Here is a 20,125-nt window from a genome sequence, read left to right as displayed (position 1 = left end):
TTGTCCTCATGGGGGTTTTATCACAACAATTTTCTCCCCTATGTTTTCCGCTTCGGATATATGTCAAAAACTCTTCCTAAAAGCCCTGCTGAAGTAGTGTCATTAAAAGACTCAAAATTAGCAGTATATGACGCCAATAAGGCTCATATATGATATCGGAAGGAGACCTGTATAAGACTGTTTGCTGGGTTGTTTGTTTAAAATCAAAACGAATTTTTTTTAATTTCAAATGACGTATAAATTTAATTTCTGAATTGTAATTCCCAGCAGCCTCGATTCAAATGATTTTTAAATACTCAAAAAAAGATACAAAAAAGGAATATTCCGGGTATTTTCCTGGTATTTACCCATAAAAATGGTAAATACCCGGTAGAATCCCAACTCTATGTATTCTATAACTTTGCAATGGGGTGCGATCGTAGTCTCGCATATTTTGTCATAGGATTTAAACAATCCGTGCAAACTGTGCACCTTGTAAGGCAAAGCGAATCTCCCTAATGTTTACAGCGATTAAATTGTAACTAAGTTGATATTATTTTACTTTAGTAATATGTTTTTCAACAAAAAAAAGTAGTTATGTAAGTATATAACTTGGCAGCACTTTATGTAGAAATTTGGCAACAATGCTAACAATAAAATATGAGATATGCAAAAAATATAGAACAAAGTTACTCGTCTTTGTTTGTGCTATTCAAAGTATTTACTAATGCACTGCGCGAAATTAAAGGCAGTTTGTTTTAAATACATTTTTTTACTTAACTACTTATATATAAAAAAAATAAACTAAATATTTATATGTATGTATTATGTATAAAATTTGCGCTATTTACAAATTAGCTTGGCTTGTTTTAAGTAAAAAAAAATGTATTTATGCGTTAATTACAGTTTTTTGTTTGTGGCTTTGTTTGGCAATTTGAGCGAATGCATGACTTTCTTTATAAACTAAACAATGAAAATGATAATAATGGCAATTGATTAAAATGATGACCACGTAAAAATATGTATATATGTAGGTAAACAAATTATTTATATTTTTTCTTATGTTCTTCCTCTTCTAACTGACTAAAAAAAATTTGTTTAAAATAAACAGAAATTTTTAATTGTAAATTTTTTTGGATACTCACAGCTGAGGTGAATTTTTTTCAGCGCTAAGCGGGCGGCATAACGAAATTGAAGTTTTACGAAGTAGTAGAGATCATAATTGTCAAAAATCTAAATTGGCACTACCGTTCATGTAAAATTTGACAAGGCAAAAGTTTAGAAGTTGTGAGCAAGGCGAAATCATTTTAAAAAGTATGCCACTACTCAAGGCGAATTTAGTATTAGGTGTTGTTATCCCAACAGCTGATTGCACCTTCTTGATTATTTTCCATACAACGCCTTGTACTACAATATGTCAGTTAATCGAAATCAATGAAAATTTTCTTTTGACTTGACATTTTTCTGCACGGCGAATTGGTTGAACTCGCTTTGCCACCACCTGGTATGGATTCACCTTGCCACAATTTTTACTTCCCTATTAAATCACACATTTCTAAAGGTGATGACAGAGCGAATTCAATCCAGTCGCCATGCAGAATGTCAAGTCAAATGAAAATCAGCTTTGATTTGGATTAATTGGTATCTTGTTGTACGAAGGCGTTGCTTGGAAATTATCAACAACAACTTTGTGTACAGAATTCGCCTTGCCACGAAGTTTACACAAGGCGCATTCAGTACCAGATGGAATAATCCCATCGGCTGATTGCTTCTTCTTGATATTTTCCATACATCGAAGTTAATGCTAATCTTCATTTGAATTGACATTCTTCTGCACAGCGAGTTAAGCTGAATTCGCCTTGCCGTCACCATGTATAAATTAGCCTTGAATAAACTTAATATCGCTTTCGTTTCGTTATTACTATTTCAAGCACAACATTTCGTTATCGCCAGCATGCGCTTGAACATATTCACTCAGCTTAAATTGAGCACAAAATATACCGAGATCATTGTGAAAACTACTAAAAATGAGCACAAGCACAACTTAAATGTCAAAAATTGACAACTCAACAACGCAAAAAAAACGTATAACATAAATTCTTTTATCATAACGCGTTGAAATTTCAAAATTGACTAAGTTGTCATGGCTCATTTGGTAAAAATTTACAAATCGTTCAATTCAAAATTCAATTCGTTTTATTTCGTATCGTTTCGTTTTTGTTATTGGCTTTATTGTTAAAATTCAATACATTTTGAAAAATTTTGGCTATTGCTGTTTTTTTTTCATTAAGAATGCTGTACACAAGTCGTTAATTTAATTATTTAAGTAATGTTATTTTTTGCTACAATGAGTATATGGTAAGAGTATGATTGCAATTTAAATGAGTCAATAATAAGTTTATTAAATTGTGAGAGCTTTGAGAAGTAAGTACAGGTCGATGAGGGTGGAAAAAAAAATGAATTGAAGCTGATCTATCATTATCAGTTACTCACGATGTTACAATGAAAGCTTAAGCGGGAACTGTGATACTTCAAAAAGAAAGAGAATAAGAATATTAATTACGACCGGCTGCAAGCAGTCCTGTAACGTTGGCGCCCCGCGTTGGGCGCATATTTGCTTAAACATTTTATGAAGCTGCCGTGATAACAACATTTTTTTATTAAGAACTTTCGACTGAGTTCACATGTTTAAAAATATAAAAATGGCATATAATGTGTATATACGAGGGTTTTCCATGCCATAGAGAATGCTTGAGCATAGAATTCACGCATGAGATGATTATTAATTGAATGATATATTTACGTAGGTGAGCGCCGAATAGTTTCCCGAAGCTCTCGAGTGCACCACTGCTGTAAACTATGTTGAAGATGTTGTGACAAGGCGCACATTTCTTGGAAACTCATTTTATATAGCGTACCTAAAATCGTATTTTTTAACTTTGCCTGCTAAAGCACAGCTGGCCTCATATTTGAAAATATCTAGGCGAGATACCTTTTTGGAAAAGGCAAAAGAGTTTGTACAGTATTGGCTGACATATAATGAACAACTGAAAAGCAGTACAGCTTTATGGAGGTTTGTCTATGATTTTTTTTTTTTTAATTATTGCTTAATATCAAAAAGAAAAATTATCTTCTGTTCTTATTTGTGTTTTTTTTTTGTTTTATTTACAAAACGCAACTGACCCATTTCAGTTATAACTGTGACGAAATCTTATATGCATTGCAAGTTTAACCAAAAATGTTATATAGAAAAACCTTAAATTAATTATAGGCATATACTTATGCACGAAATATACATATTACAACTATTTTCTATACACAAACGAATTCAACTCTAAATTATTGATTAAAATAAGAAAAATAAAAAAAAATTTCAATGACAAGAAATTTTTGCAATCACCTGCCTTATTTGTTTTAATTATTTTATAAAGTCGTATGTCTTAATAAACTAAGATTAAACTATTTTTTTTTATATAATAAACAATATCTCTACAAAATTACAACTGAAGTTGTGTTAGCTTTTGAAGTTGTTTGTTCTTTTATGTCATTTGAGTAGCATTTATGCAGCAAAGTTTTTTAATGTATGAGGGAAACAAAAAACATATATATGTACTTTTTTCACAAAATGCTTAGGTTTTACTACTTATGCTTAGATAAGTTATAAATTTTTGTATGACCTTTTCTTCTATCAACAAAAAATCAAAATTACAGTTTATTTATGTCATGAGATCATTGCATTTTTTGGGAATTGTTTTATAATATAAATATGTATGTTTTTTAATGAAATCGAAAATTGTATATGGTATTCACATTGAAAAATTATTTTGTTTCTTCTTATGTTCGTTTAATTATTTTTATTGTTTTGTTTTTTTTTTATTTTACAAATTTTATTTATACGCGCTTGTTATATTGAAGCTAAATGAAAACTTACAATGTTATTACCACCCCATTGTGACTTTTGAATTATTACTGTTTTTATTACTTCTGCTGTGTATTCATATATAGAGACAAATTTGACCTATAATGTACAGTAGTGGCGAATTATTTTACAACCTCTCTACCAAAAAAGAACGTTGCTCATTCCAAGTTCACACATTTCTGGTTATAATGTTGACTCGGCTGAGTAAGCAATGCACAGAAAGCCGCAATCAAAATTATTTTGATTTTACCATATTTTTTCTTTAAGTGTATGTGTTTTTCAAAAGCTGATTTTCAAGCGAAATATTTAGTTTTTAGTTTTCTTTTTTCTTTTATAAACTACAAATTCGTGAAAAAATAGAGACCAAAATGTATATAATTATTGGCTTTAATTATCCGACTTTGGTAGGCGAGATCTGTTTTTGGTGAATTTTGTTTTGCATTATATTTAATACACTAAATATCGACCACTGAGTGGAATATCACACTATCTCGGCTGCCAGTTCGAAAACGACATATCTCAGAAAATTTTTGAATAAACGCCTTGTACTAGATTCAGTTGAATACTGCCCAGAATTTGTTTCAAAAACGCTCTAGCTGAGCTTAATTTAATACATTTTGACATTGGCTGCAGCGGTTCTCTAACAAAATTCTGGATATGGTTGTTTTGAAAATCAAATTCTGAAATAGGGTGCATTTGAAAGATATTCTTAGATAGCGCGTTTTCGAACTAGGAGCCGAGATAAAGTGGCAACATCACATTCAGCGATCGATATGTTAGTGAGATGAGATCAAAACATTCGGTATTTTCACTTGAAAAACAACTTAGATATATGCATTTATATGCATTATGAATTAATTTATTTTATATGGATTTGTTTTTTTTTTGTTGAAAGTAGGGTAGCAAAGCGAATTCAGTACCAGGTGTTATTATGCCAACAGCTGATTGCTTCTTCTTGATTATTTTCCATACAACGATTTATACAACGATATGTCAGTTAATGGAAATCAATGAAAATTTTCTTTTGACTTAACATTCTTCTGCACGGCGAATTGGTTGAATTCGCCTTGCGGTCACACAGTTATGGATTCGACTTGCAGTTTCATTAGACTTTCGTTTGGTTATCAGTTGATACCCGTCACAATGGTTCAATGATTGATATAAAAATCATGTTAACAGCATCAAGAAACCAAAAGATAAATGCGTTTTATGCTAATGTGAATACTTGGCGATGAAATTCTTACTATTTTTGTTTTTCTATAGAGCATCACCACAAAGTGCGGCTTTGATACCAAAATTTGTTTATGTAGGCTTATTTAGTTCCTTATTTAAAAATATTTGCATATTTTAGTATCGCTTATATAGGTAAATCAGCGAACCCACATTAAATCTTAACGAGCATCTCTTTCTTAAAGCAAGTTTGTTTTTTAATTTTTGTATTTGTGCCAAAAACTGAATAAGCTAAAAAAATGTATGTATGTTCAAAAAGAATCTATCAAAGAACATTTTTTTTTTCATAAGGCTTTGAACATTTTCGCAAGAATTGAGCGCACTACATAAAAATATAAATTTTTAAAAATATTTAAAATATTGAGACCAATTCGAAAATGAGAACCACTTAAGGTTATGTTACAAATTTCGTATGAATATTTTCAAATTATATTAAGGCAAAAAGCTCGTAAAACCTGTAAGTCACGCAAACCTACAAGTATTCATTGACGAGGTTTACCTGGTTACAGAGCATTTGAGAGTTTAAATGAATTGCCTTAATGTTTTCATAAAATATATATACATTTTATTTTGTTAAATTGTAACATTGTTTTTTGACTAATCTCTTACAATTTTATTTTATTTTTGTAGTTTTGAAACAAAAAAGTCATAACTTTCCCAATATACTTTATTTATATTATATTATATTTCTAAAAAAAAATTTATAAACTAAAAAGAAATCACAAAAATATTTTTCAAATTATTAACTAAACTCAGATTACAGTCAATCCGTATGCACAATTATATAACCGTGTAAAAAATTGACTATACATATTTGCTAAATATTTTAAAGCATTTTTTAATGTAAATTTTTAAACACATTTTTTAATTTTTCAATCTTTTACTTATTGCAATAAAATGTGTTTTTGTAATTTAAATTACAGCGAAGACTTTGAATTTGTATTTTTTTGTTACTCTTACGTTTCAAGCAACGTTTTCAAGTTATTATATATTATTGTATAATGTTTGTATTATAACATGCTTCTTTTTTAACCTTTCACAAATCTCTTTATATATATTTTTTATTATACATTTTTATTATCCGCAAGTTGTTTTTTTTTTAGTTTGTTTGTTTTATAATTATTTTTTTTTACTGATTTTAATAAGTATTTTAGTTTAAGCTTTAGCACCTTCCCATTTACTTTCAACTGTTACAACATTTAACGCGATAACAATATATCTTTTATAATATAAATTTTCAATGAATACTATATTTCTTTTTTCGCTTTTAGGGCCGTTTTTACCATATTAATTTAGTCTCTAATATATCGAAGTTTTCGTTTTCGCCACGCTAGCTGAATCTACGCATTTTAGTTAATTGCAATGGAAAAGTGTAAACAGAAGTCAGCTGTTTGCCTAGTTTTCGTTAGTTCACAATATAGCTTTTGCGATTTGTTCTGAAAAATATTTCCAATTATAATTTAACTGGAGGTTGGTCACCCTGTGTTGGTGGAAAGATTGTTAGCCTAGCTGAAAACTAGTTTTGCTAAAGATAGTAAAAACGGCCTTAGAGTGGTTTACAGTGGCTTTGAGAGTGAGTGAAATGTATATTCTTTGTGACAACTGGCTTAGTGCAATGCAAAATAATGGCATTTTTTACACGTTTGAAACTATTTTCTTTTTTTCCTTTAATTAATTATATATTTAAATTTTTTTTAGTTAAATTTAGAAGTAAATTCTTTTTTGTGCCAAAAACCCAGCTTTAATTTTTGTTTAACTGTTTTGTATATTTGCTGATAAATAATAGTATGTGTGACTACGGACTTATAACAATTGAGTGCCAAATTTAACTTAGATAGCTGCTACTCGCACACAAGCGGTATGGAACTAACTTTGAGAAAACATTTTCTCATTAGTAACAGTTGTGGGCTTGTTATTAATCCGCTCATTGAAAATTTGTTGCTGATCTTTAACTTTAACTTTTCTTCTACAATATTGTAAATTTTATATCAAAAATGTGGCGTAATACAATATTGACCCTTATAACTTTAGGTCTACGAAAAATTTATCAAAAATATTTTACGAAATTTTTCGTCTTTTCGAATAAATGCTTTAAAAATTTTCCAAAACTATTCAACACCAACTCTTGGCTTTTATTAAATACTTTGCTTTTGTTTAACTGTTTAGTTTATTTGATGAAAAATACTGCTACGTGTGACTATGGACTTATGGCAGTTGTGTGTCAAGTTGAACTTAAAGAACTGCTACTTATACACAAACGGTGTGGAACAAATTTTTAGCAAACATTTTTCATTAGGAGCAGTTGTGTGCTTGTTATTAATCCCCAATTTAGAAAATTTGTTTGTGTTCTGCTTAGATGTAACTTATTTTTTTCTTCAACTTTAATTTTGTTTTTTAATTAATTTCATTTTATTTATTTCAAATATATCTTACAACATTGTAAACTTTGTATCAAAAATGTGGCGCAATAAAATGTTGACCCTGAAAAATTAGGGTACACGAAAAATTTATAACAAATAATATTTTGTGCTTTTTAAAAGAAATACTATTAAAAATTTTCCAAAACTAATCAACACCAATTCTTGGCTTTAATTAAATAGCACCTCAATGTTTTTTATATATTTTATAAATGCAGATTAAAATCTTTTTTTTTTTTATTTTAGCATATCTAGTTTCTCTGTTACAGTTTTACGTCTGCTGAGTGGTATATCTCCCTATCTCGGCTGCCGTTTCGTAAACGCCCTTTCTTACAAAACGTTTGTATGGCGCACTATTTCAGATTTTGTTTCAAAAACGCCCTGTTTGAGCTCAAACTCAATTAATTTTGACATTAAGTTTGGGGTTTATGAAAACCATTCTCAGTTAGGGCGTTCATCAACCAAATTCTAAGATAGGGAGCCGTGATACGGTGATATTCCTCTCAGAAGTCGGTATAATTGTGTCCTCTATTGTTTGTTTTTTGTTTTTTTGCTAGATTTTAAATAAATTTTCAATTCATATTAGTACTTTTATTTTTTGCATATCTTGTCTAATCATTTATTTTTTTGTTTTTAGTAGAAAATGCTGTCTTTTTATTTTTGACCAGTCTTATTTGTTTACCATAAACAAAAATTTTTTAAAGAGATAACTTCAGTGTAGAAAAATATTTAATTTTAAGCCCGCAGTTTGCTTTTAACTTGTGGCAGTATAAATATATGCCAAAATAGTATTATTTGCTTTTTTTTGCATTATTTCCACGCTTAGATTTTACAAATACATATCTGTAGTTAGAATATTTTTCAACCTCTAACATTTTACAAAAATATCAATTGCTTATTTTACTATAAAAAATTTATTTTTTCCCGGTTTCACTTCTGTTTCGTTTTGACTTTGAATTCGTTTGTTTGTTCCGTTTTTTGTTTTTGTTTCAAGAAAAGCTTCGATGCTGAAATTCGTTATTGTATTTTTGTTTTGAACTTTCCAACTTTTGCATAAAATATGTTCCAAATGCATTCCACTTCCACTGTAAGCAAGCTTTTGATGCTCTCTCACCGCCATACAAACCAGAGCTTTTTGATTTAATAATTCCGCTATTCGCTCGATATCTCTGCTCAGTACCTCTCACTCTATATTTGCGCAGCGTACAGATCGCCTCATTTTATGCGCTCCATTTTTGTTATTTTATGTTCCACATGCCATACCATTTCTTGCAATTTCTTGACTTTCGTATAATTTCAAGCTAGTTTATTGCTTTGGAAACTTCGGTGCGATTCAGTAACCGTCTTATACTTTTTTGTATTTTTATTTTCTTTATTTCGCATATTTTTGTTTTTGTCTTTTTTTTTATATTTTTTCAGTGTAAATAACTCTTTTTGTATGCATTGCTTTTCTGCTGCTTTTGTTTTACTGTAAGTATTGCTGTCGTTACTATTGCTGCTTGCGCTTCACATCTGGTGCACTCATCGCGATACAAGGAAACCACAGCCCATTGCTACAATGATCACTGTGACGACAGTGGGCCAGATATATGTTTTGAATTGCTAAAACAAATAAAAGAAAATAAAAAGAACAAATATTTTAAATATATTTAAAAACGTTACAAATATTGCGATGTAATTTAAATTTCTTAGAAAGAATTTATTATTAAACAAATTGAAGGTCAAATATGAAGACATTAAGAATACTGAACGAGTTCGGATAATATTATCATGATTGACTGGGAACATCATTCTGTAGAGTGAATTTTACTTGTCATTTTGCACAATAACAGTGAGGTGAGATATATAATATACCGCTTTGGACGTCCCAGCTGTTGGATAACAAAACGGGAACGGCTGCCTAAATCTGGCACCAAAAAGAAATACCCTATGTTCCCATGGACAGTGGTTCAGAGTCCGAAAAACAAAATGAAAATGCAAGTGCAACAACAAATTGATCCATATGAATCACATATTTGTTGCATTTCCATGCTTTTTTTTATCGAGATCTGGATTAGTGTTAATTGAAACGCGGAGATAAATATTTGAAATGATAAGAGAATTATATCTTATTGTAATATTGAAGGGGAACGTTACAAACTGCTGATTAATGGAAGGGGTGACAGGCGTTTGACCGAAGAACAGCGTCCGGTGGACAGGTGGTGGAACGGGTGAGCGGTTAGTCGGTTGACGGTAACCTTACGTTTGCTGGTACAGCCGGTAAACTGTGATAGGGTTTCGGTGAACGGTGTATCGGTTGACGGGGACGGGGTTTGCAGCGAACGACTGTCTTATCGATCAGTAGAGGGGGCACGATGGTAATTCAGGCGGCTGATGGCGGCGACGATGAATCGGTGGCTCGATTCCCAAGCAAATGGTGGTTGGCGGAATCAATACCCGGCGAGTCGTAGATAAAGAACCGGTTGGTCGATGTCCGGCGAGTCGCAGCTGACGTTTAGGTGGTGTATATATTTATATGGTGGTTTGGCCTCCTGTGTCTGGCATAAAGAGGAGCTAGGAACTAGGTTCGTTAACGCCCAATCTCCCGAAACACCAAAATTAGTAGGCATCCGAGTTCACCTACTGATCCAAAGTGGCGGGACTGTGCAATATTAGGGAATTTGTTGGCAACTGTCACGCGAATGAAATGCACGCAAGTGATGACTTGCAATTTGTCTGTGCATTCTCATTCACCCTGAATGGAAGTCAGCAGTTAGTGATCAAAATTTCTGGTTCAGAACTAGTCCTAAAATACCAAATAAGTACTTGTTCTATTGAGTGTAGATTTTCACTAGTTTAAAAATCTACCAATATTTAACATGTAATTAGAAAAATAGTTAGTATACAAAAAAAGAATCCTTCTAATAGCTTAAACATTGTTTAATAAACAAGTTTCGACTATGAGTATGCCTCTTGCCCCTACATCTTAAAAACTTTCCCGCTATCTTATAATGATATAAAATCGTACTAGAAGCAGTATGTATGCGGAATTTCGGTCCGGCTCGGATATAACCCAAAAAAATCAACAAAAAATAATAATCATAACTATAGATACTGGTGGCGACCGTGGTGTGATGGTAGCGTGCTCCGCCTACCACACCGTACGCCCTGGGTTCGCACCCCGGGCAAAGCAACATCAAAATTTTAGAAATAAGGTTTTTAAATTAGAAGAAAATTTTTCTAAACGGGGTCGCCCCTCGGCAGTGTTTGGCAAGCGCTCCGGGTGTATTTCTGCCATGAAAAGCTCTCAGTGAAAACTCATCTGCCTTGCAGATGCTGTTCGGAGTCGGCATAAAACATGTAGGTCCCGTCCGGCCAATTTTTAGGAAAAATCAAGAGGAGCACGACGCAAGTTGGAAGAGAAGCTCGGCCTTAGATCTCTTCGGAGGTTTTTTTTTAACTATAGATATTGACACTGGTTCGGAATTATAGAATAGTAATGCAACGGTTACAATTTCGCCGCTTGGTACAGCACCAGTTGAAAGCATGTAAATGAGATAGAGAGCGAACTTTTAGTGGTACTGCATGCACCAGGGGCGTACCACTTTCGAACTACAGATTTTCGCTTCAGGGCGCTTGCTGATATGGGGTGGAAGAGGGAAGGAAAAACATATTGAGTAGTAACTTATGGAGCTAGTTTGTCGCCGTTTTTAGACATAATTGTTAGATATGATCATTGAAATTACTTTCCTTTTTGTTACAAAGATATCCAAATGAAATCTTAAAAACGCGCATTATATTGGTAGCATTTTCTTTCCACACATCGAAAAGCGAAAAGTATAAATACTTATAATATCTATTTATTGCACATCACATATTTTTCAAATACATTACTGGATACGAGATAATCCAAATTTCTAACAGCACGATATTGCTCATTTTCTTACATTGCAAGTAAGTAAATCAAAAATGATAAAGAATTATAATATCAATAACATTTAATAGTCCATTAAATATATCATTGTTACATTTTTCCGCTAACTCACATAAATAACAACAAAAACTAACATCAACCCTCTATTTGTCTGTGTATCGACACCTGGAAGGGTCTTGCGGTTACAAACATCCCATCCCCTTTATATTTATGTACTGTAACTTTTTGTTTTGGGGTCAAATGTGCTGCTTAATGCACATCGGTGGCATATAAAATCCTCCCTAAAGACCACTTCACACGTGCAGAATTTCACTGCTAATGCTTTTGCTTAAGCAACTAAGTATTGCAGTATCTCTTCACAAGTAGATACTTACTAAATGTCGATTGCAGTTATCAAATAAATAATTTTTTATGTTACTTTTGCATTGCCATTTGGTAAATATAACAAATGCGCTTATAATTATAATAAAAATGTGCCGAAAATTGATATCAATTCTTTTGTGACCCCTCCGATTATTATTGGTCATTGTAGTTGGAAGTTTAGTAGAGTAAGCGAAGTGGACATATAAACAAATGAATAAATATTTCATTACAATTGCGGTCAGTTAGTTTAGTATATTTATTGGGTTTCATAATATTTTTTTTTGGTTGTTGTACTTCCCTTCATTTGTATTGAGGAACTGTTAGGGTGGTGGTTTCATGTAGCTCATTTTGTTCTTATGCAAATTAAATGCTTTTTACACACTTTTTTTTGCTATACAAATTTTTGTAATTTGCGTTATTCGTAGTTTAATTGCTTGTGAATGTAATACATTTAGAACACTTGTTACAATTTTGGTTTTGTATCTTCTTTAATTGTTTAGTCGTACAGGAAAATTTGGAAGTGAAAATGTTCATAACAAAAAAAAAAAAAAAAAAAACCATTTGACAAGCATATAAATTTAAAAACTATTTTATTTTGACTATGACTCTGCACCTACGACTTCAAATCGTCAGAGTTTAGTAGAAAGTTAATAAATAGTGAATATGCGCCACTGATCTCTTTCATCGTTATTTAAATCACGTGCCAATAATATTGAAATAGATCCGAATAGAACCACCGACAGTCCTTAATAGCGGCAAAATGATCCTAAAAACAATCCCTAAACGACCTACAATAACCCGAGATAGGCCCGAATATAATCCCGAAACTGTGTTGAAGTGATCCCAAAATTATCCAGAAATAGCTCTGAGTCAATCCTGGAACAGGCAATAAGTGATCAGGAAATAGTCCCGAAATAAGTCTGAAATAGCACCGAAATTAATCTCATATTCGATTAATTTCGGTACTTAAAACATTCTATTATCCAGAACAAATTCTAAAGTGAACCCGTAAAAGTTCCGAAATGATTCTGAAATAATTTCGAAATTACCACAAAATGATAAGAAAAACAAACCCGATATGGCCGGGAAAACAAGATTAGCACGAACCTAAAATACGAAAACCAAATACCAAAAGATCAGTTCTGACTTTTGTTCTTGAATTTTAAATACATCAAATGTTAGCTTTTATTTTTGATTTTTATAAATTATTTTTGGCTTATAATAAAAAAAATCAAACTTTAACAACTATTTTTGATTATTACAATAAAAGTCAAGTGGTAGGTTTCTACTATTTTTCGATTTTGTAAAAAAGCAAAATTTTAGCTTTTATTTCTTACTTTCATAATTGAATTCAACTTTTAACTATTATTTTCGATTACTATAATAAAAATCAACTTTTAAGAGTTATATTTTGATCTTTTCCAATAAGTGATGCCTAGGATGAGTCCGGAATGAGTCATAAAGTAATATGCGTTTATAGCCAGTTCTGATCTCTTTATATGGGTTGGAGTGGTCGTTTTTGTTTGAGCATATATGATGGAGAAACCAAGTGTACCTGAATAAGCCTGAACGGTTAGTATCGGACTGGTCCTCTGTATATCCCTACGGGTACTATCGGACAAGATCTTTTTCTCATCTGCTTCATGTACTTACGGGCATTATTCGGCAGGTCCTTTTTGTATCTCTTAAGGGACTGTCGAACACTTTCCCTACGTACACCTACGGGAACTGTCGCACAGATCACCTTTCTTCGCCTATGGTTACCGTTGGTTGTGTCCTTATTGTAGTGGTACGGGGTGGGTAATTTATTTTTTTAATTCTAATACAATATTTAAACTTGTTTTTACAAAGGTATTCTAGAAAAATAAAACAAAAGCAAATTCTACGAGAATTAGTATTTTAGGCTCGGTAAGGGGCTCCTAATTTTTCTTCAATAGCTCGTCTCAGTGCCATTGGATATTGGCGCATTATTTTTGTTGTCGACATCATGACACTTACGTCAAGGCCGGTGCTAACTCAGTGATTTGAGCGAATCTTTGACGCTGTTCACTAATGAGTTGGTGATGTTAACTTAAATTTTGGGTCGGACTTGTTTTAAGGAAGGAGGAAAGTGCTAGGAACAGCAAAATACTTTTTATAAAAGAACCTGCAGTTCTTAAGACTATTAATCCATTTATCACATTTTCTTGAAAACAGTACTTGACGGAATTTTTTTCCACTAATTCGAGTTTAGTTTCAGTTCAGGGTCTACACACGACGAGTCTGAGTCAAGATTAAGTTTTGATGCACTTGTCAAAATATTTCAGTATGAGTCACACTTACATGACTTTGGTTGTCTTATGAATATCAAATTGAGTTTGATTCTGACGGCGAGTAGAGTCAACTCGTACACAGGTGACTCGCGAATCAGACGCATTCTAAACTCTATAATAAAACAAAAGTATGATTTCTTTTGCTCAACACAGATAAGGGTTTCAAAGTATGCCATCAAAACAGAAAACTTTGTTATTTTATTTTGGAAAAGAAACTGGATATTTTAAAAAGCTACATATACCCTTTTCCAATTTTAATCAGTTTACATACATCATGCTCCCATATACCTTTATTTAAATCCAATCTGACATTCTTCACTCCTCGTACCGAACTGCTATCATCTATTAATAAAAACAAATACAAAAAACACTTCCACAAGCGTATAAATAAATCTTTATTTGTTTGTAAAAAAAATTCCTTCATAAGAAAAACAAACTGTAATTTGAAACTGTAATTACGCGCTTCAATAAACAACTAGAAAAGGTCATTAGCCTTGAAAGATTTTGCAAAATATTGTTATCAGTTCAATAGCAAAAAAAAATTTAAAAGCAAATAAAAAAGCAAATTTGATGACATATAAATTGAAAACAGAGCTTGTTAGTTAAAAAAAAATATAATAATATTAACAATAAAAAACGACGTGTAGTACTTTTGCGCCAATTATCAAATTACACTGACAGCCGTAGGATTTATAATGAGTCAGCCCTTGAGGGGGGCTGAAAGAGTTTGAAGATGCAAAAATTGCAATATATTTTATTATATTTGAAGAGCCCTTTTTCTTTAAAGGAAGAGTTTTACTAAGTTTATCTCCACTGCAGGTGTTCTCACTCACATTAGGTTAGACTCTCCTATAGGTCCCTATATAACCAATACTAATCCATTTTTTTGGGCTTGTTAACCAATATTTGAAACAGAGCCACAGTTGTTGCGATTTTACCGTAGAACATCTCTCCAGGGTTCTATTTATTACATCTGCTCCGTTAAGGGCTGTTCGTACTCTTTTCAGTTCAGTAGCTATTTAGCTATAAGTTCTCGAAATTTTTTTTCTCTATGCTAACTGAAACATCGACCGTCAGTTACGTGCAATATAAAACTGTAAATAAAAGTCAGCTGTTTTTTGTGTATTCACAATATATGTTTGCCTTTTATTCTACAATTGTCGATAACTGGGGGCTTGACATCCTATGTTGGTATAAACGAGAATGTCAAATGAAGCTATTTTAAGGGATTGATATTATATGGTGGGTATATAATATCAAACTTAAACCGTGATGACAAAAACGGCCATAAAGGCAGCGTAATTAAAAATTTTAATTTTTTAGCAGCACAGGGTGACCAACTTCCAGTTAAATAGATAATTATGAATAGTTTGTAGAACTAATTGAAAAAATCTATTGTGAATACACAAAAACCAACAAAACAGCTGATTTTTATTTACTCTTTTTCCTTGTACTTAAATAACAGTCGATGCATTTATATTACTTATAGATTAAGCGTGGTTTTCACCATATCCAGTTAAGTTAGATTTTACCTGGAGGATAGCAATCTATTCGATAGCTTCATTGGATATTTTTGTTTTCACCAACACAGGGTGGCCAACCCACGGTTAAATAGGCAATTGTGATTATTTTTTAGAACAAGTCGCAAAAATCGATTGTAAATACATGAAAATAAGCCAAATAGTTGATTGAGCTAAGCTACAATCGCGGTAATTTATATATTACTTAATAGTCAGGCGGCGATCAAGGCAATCATCTAAAACCATACTCCATCAAAAAGTGTCCTGGAATGCAAAGAAGCATTGAAGAGAATTACGGTTATAAAGGGATAGAAGGTAACAAACAGGCCCATGAGTTAGAAAAGGAGGGTGCAGAACTATATGTATCAACGTTAGACTGCCCAATGCGGTTGGAAGAAATTAAAAAAAAAAAAAACAGGAGCTGCATACGATTCATCGAGCAGAAAAGGCGGGGACAGAAGCGAGGGACTGAAAAATTTCTAAAATGATGTGGAAATCACTATGTTGCTCATATTAGCTACAAGGGGCGGCAGAGCTGCCAGATCTCGAGGCAGAAATTAAGCCGAATCCAAGAAAACTTTCAGTATTTGCCAAGAGGACGGAATTATCCTATAGTAAAAATCCTGACGCCTAATTGATGATTTCCGTTTAGTCGTCAAATAAATTCAGTCTATGTGAGATATTTATTGACCGGCTAGTTCAACCAAGCGTAGTATGTATGTACATATAAATACGCTTTCGATTGTGATTTTAAGAAAATTACTTATAGATACTAAACCAAATGCAAAACAAAACTTAAAAAAAAAAAAATGTATAATAAATAAATTAAAATTAAAACGAAAATAAACTTACAAAATACTCAGCGCTCGTAAAAATTGCATAGATTTGCAAATTTCTGTTGCAGAAACCCTCATAAAAAATCGGACAAAAGTAAAGCAAGCAGCCAGCAAGGCGACTGCCAGACCCAATCAGCCAGCCGGTGTTGCGGATTCAAGTGACAATAAAATTCGTTATTTTTTGCGATAAAATTTAATTGCGCAGCTTGGCGGCGTCAATAAAATAAGTGAACTCAACTATCAAAAAAAAAGCAAAAAAAAAGAAAAAAAAAAACCAGAAGCAAAAAAATTTAAAAATAATACCACGTGTGTTCCCGCTACGTGCCAACGCCATGAAACCCCTTCTAGCTTGCACACACGACAAGCGGGAGGGCTGTAAGGAGCCAGCTCGTGGCTGACGCGCTTGCTCATTGACATGCTAGTCTAGCTAGCCAAGCAAAGGAGACGAGTGTTAGCGCAGTGAAACGTTAGTTGCCAGTAAGCTTATGTCCATTGGCCCGCATGGTGCACAAGCCCGCCTGGGATTTAAAATGCAATTTTGCATTTATTTAGTTTCTGCAGCGTAATAAAATTCTTATTTTTTTCAGCACAGTTGTGTTAGTTTTTAATTTGCGTTTCATTGTTTAATGACTTCTATTTGCCTGCAGGTCTTGCTTCCACACTTTGGTTTTTTTTTTCGTTTCACATATGCCCACCACAAGTGTTTTGAAGACAAAGACTTTGGAAAGTTTCCTTTATTTGTATCTATAAATGAATGAAGTGTGTCATGTCATAGTTTTTTTAGTATTTTACTACAAATGTGTTATCATTTTTTTCTTGAGGCTTTTACAATGATTAATTTATGAGTGGAACAATGTAGAACACCTGTATCCATAGGCTAATGCCAGCCTGTACAAAGATGTGTTCAATATCTTCTTTTTTTTAATGCTAGCATTCCTTGTTTAGTATTCACTCATTATTTACCTACTTTGACAAGGAATTATTAAATGTTTTCGCTTCGATACATGAAAGTATTTGGGTAAACCTAGCGCCAAATGCTGGAAAAACCTTAGTTTGTATTCCTTCTTCGAGCTTCTATCTTGGGTAAATAAAGTACTATATCTCTTTTCTCAAAGCATGTTCTGTCTCAAGAGGACATCTTCCAGAAAAAAGTTGTAAGAAGTCCCTGAAAGGAGACCCGTAGGTGAAATATAAATGTGGAGGATTTATTTATAGTTTACGTCTGGATAAACATCTATATAAATCTTTTGCCTCCAATTGAACTAGTTTCGAACTAGTTCCGTACTAGTGCAGAACTATCTCATTTTAACATTGTTCTGTTCTACGTAGTGCCAACTGTCACCTTCTCAGTCTTTTGAACATGTTCTTAACTGATTCATTCGTAGGTGATTCTGAAATCGGCGCTGTCTCTGAATAAATAATAAAATTCATATAACTCAGACGTAAGAAGGTACAGAATCTATCTTCTAGTCCAGTTATTAGTTTTTTTATCGATGTGCTTTCGACGAGGTATAGGAGAGTTATTGAGGTGTTATAATCTTACTTGGGATAACAAGGGTTATCAATGAGTTGTCAATTTTGTTATTAACGAGATATCTTTTTTATACTCAGCGTGCTTTGCACACAGAGTATATTAACTTTGATTGGATAACGGTTGGTTGTAGAGGTATAAAGGAATCGAGATAGATATAGACTTCCATATATCAAAATCATCAGTATAGAAAAAAAATTTGATTGAGCCATGTCCGTCCGTCCGTCCGTCCGTTAACACGATAACTTGAGTAAAGATTGAGATATCTTCAGCAAATTTAGTACACTGGACCCATAATAGGTTGGTATTGAAAATGAGCGAAATCGGATGGTAACCACGCCCACTTTTGTATATACAAAATTTTGTAAAACACGAAAAACCTGATAATTTAGTAAATAATACACTTAAATGTTGAAATTTGACATGTGGACTTGAGACTCTTGATAAAAATTTAAAAAAAATTTTTTTAAATGGGCGTGGCACCGCCCACTTGTGATAAAATCAATTTTACAAATATTATTAATCATAAATCAAACATCGTTAAACCTATCGTAACAAAATTCGGCAGAGAGGTTGCCTTTACTATAAGGAATGCTTTGAAGAAAAATTAACGAAATCGGTTAAGCACCACGCCCACTTTTATATAAAAGATTTTTAAAAAGGTCGTGGTCAATGGTATTTCATTTCCCAAGTGGATTTATAACAATAAATAGGAAAAACTTCAAATTTAAAAAAATGGGCGTGGCACCGCCCCTTTTATAACTAAGAAATTTTCTATGTTTCGGGAGCCATAACTCGAAGAAAAATTAACGGATCGTAATAAAATTGGGAACACAGATTTTCTCTATAGCAGGAACTATTTCTAGATAGAATTAACGAGATCGGTTAAAGACCACGCCCACTTTTATATAAAAGATTTTTTAAAGGGTCGGAGACGAAAATAATAAGCTATATCTTAGCGAAAAAGAGCTTTGTGTCAGTAGAGTTTTACTTTCTAAATTGAATTCTAACATTAAATTGGAATACACTAAACATTTTGAAAATGGGTGTGGCACCGCCCCTTTTTTTGACTAAGCAATTTTCTATGTTTCGGGAGCCATAACTCGAAGAAAAATTAACATATCGTAATGAAATTGTGTACACATATTTTGCCTATAGCAGAAAATATTTCTAGTAAAAATGGACGGGATCGGTTAAAGACCACGGCAACTTAGATATAAAACAATTTCAAAAGGGTCGTAGACTGGAATAATAAGCTATAACTTAGCAAAAAATAGTTTTGAATTAATGGTATTTCAATAAACAAGTTTTATTGTAAGAGGAAATGGGGAGACATTTTTTTTAAACGGGCGGTGCCACGTGTTATGTTGAAAAGTAATTTATCTGAAATGAAATGTTCAATTGAAGCCCACGCTGAGTATATAATGTTCGGTTACACCCGAACTTAGACACCTTTACTTGTTTTATTTAAATGTTGTCTATTTGTTCCCGAAAATATATTTTTTATTAATCGAAAAGATTACTATTAACTATCAAAAAGTTTACGATTATTTATCGAGAGTTACCATTTTTTTTATGAAAAAGCTATAGATTTGTTATCGAAAAGTTATTGTTTTGTGATTGGAGTGTTAACAATTTATTATCGCCATGCTATCGAAATTTATTGATTTGTTTTCAAAAAGTTATAGTTTATTTATCGAATAGTTAGTCGAAGACTTCCCGGTGTGTTATAAAAAAATTATGGAAGCTTCATCAAGTGGTTTGATAAGAAAAATTAGGGATCTGTTATCAAAAAGTTATAAATTTAGCAGAGTGCTATAAATAAATAATAAGTACTTGGCGTGATTTACATCCGAAGAGATTTTGGCTGAGCTTCTATTACAGTATGCGCCGTGCTCCATTTTAATGTTCCCTACAGATTGGCTGAATGGGGCCAACTCCGAACGGCAGCTGCAAAGCAAGGAGAAGATTTGCATACTAAAATACACTCGCAGTTTTTGGCAAATCACTGCTGGGGGGCGATACTGCTTAGAAAAACTTTTTTCTAATTGAAAAACTTTTCTTGAAATTTTCTTTGGGGAGTTTGTCCAGAACTTGAACCCAGG

General features: G+C 32.5%; 1 protein-coding gene across 6 annotated transcripts in view; it reads right to left on the bottom strand.

Annotated features, from left to right (window-relative positions):
- Positions 1-4,771: 4,771 nt before the first annotated feature.
- The window catches only part of hid (head involution defective), a 99,934-nt gene continuing 84,580 nt past the window's right edge, over positions 4,772-20,125 (bottom strand). For all 6 annotated transcript variants that reach the window (XM_067787217.1, XM_067787218.1, XM_067787219.1 and 3 more), the window contains exon 5: positions 4,772-9,147. In XM_067787217.1, coding sequence (XP_067643318.1) covers positions 9,067-9,147 — 81 coding nt within the window. In that variant the 3' untranslated portion in view covers positions 4,772-9,066. The remainder of the gene's footprint in view (positions 9,148-20,125) is intronic.

Source organism: Eurosta solidaginis, chromosome 5 (genome assembly GCF_040869045.1).
Source record: "Eurosta solidaginis isolate ZX-2024a chromosome 5, ASM4086904v1, whole genome shotgun sequence".
Classification (NCBI taxonomy): Eukaryota; Metazoa; Arthropoda; class Insecta; order Diptera; family Tephritidae; genus Eurosta; species Eurosta solidaginis.
This window is presented reverse-complemented; position numbering and strand designations above follow the sequence as displayed.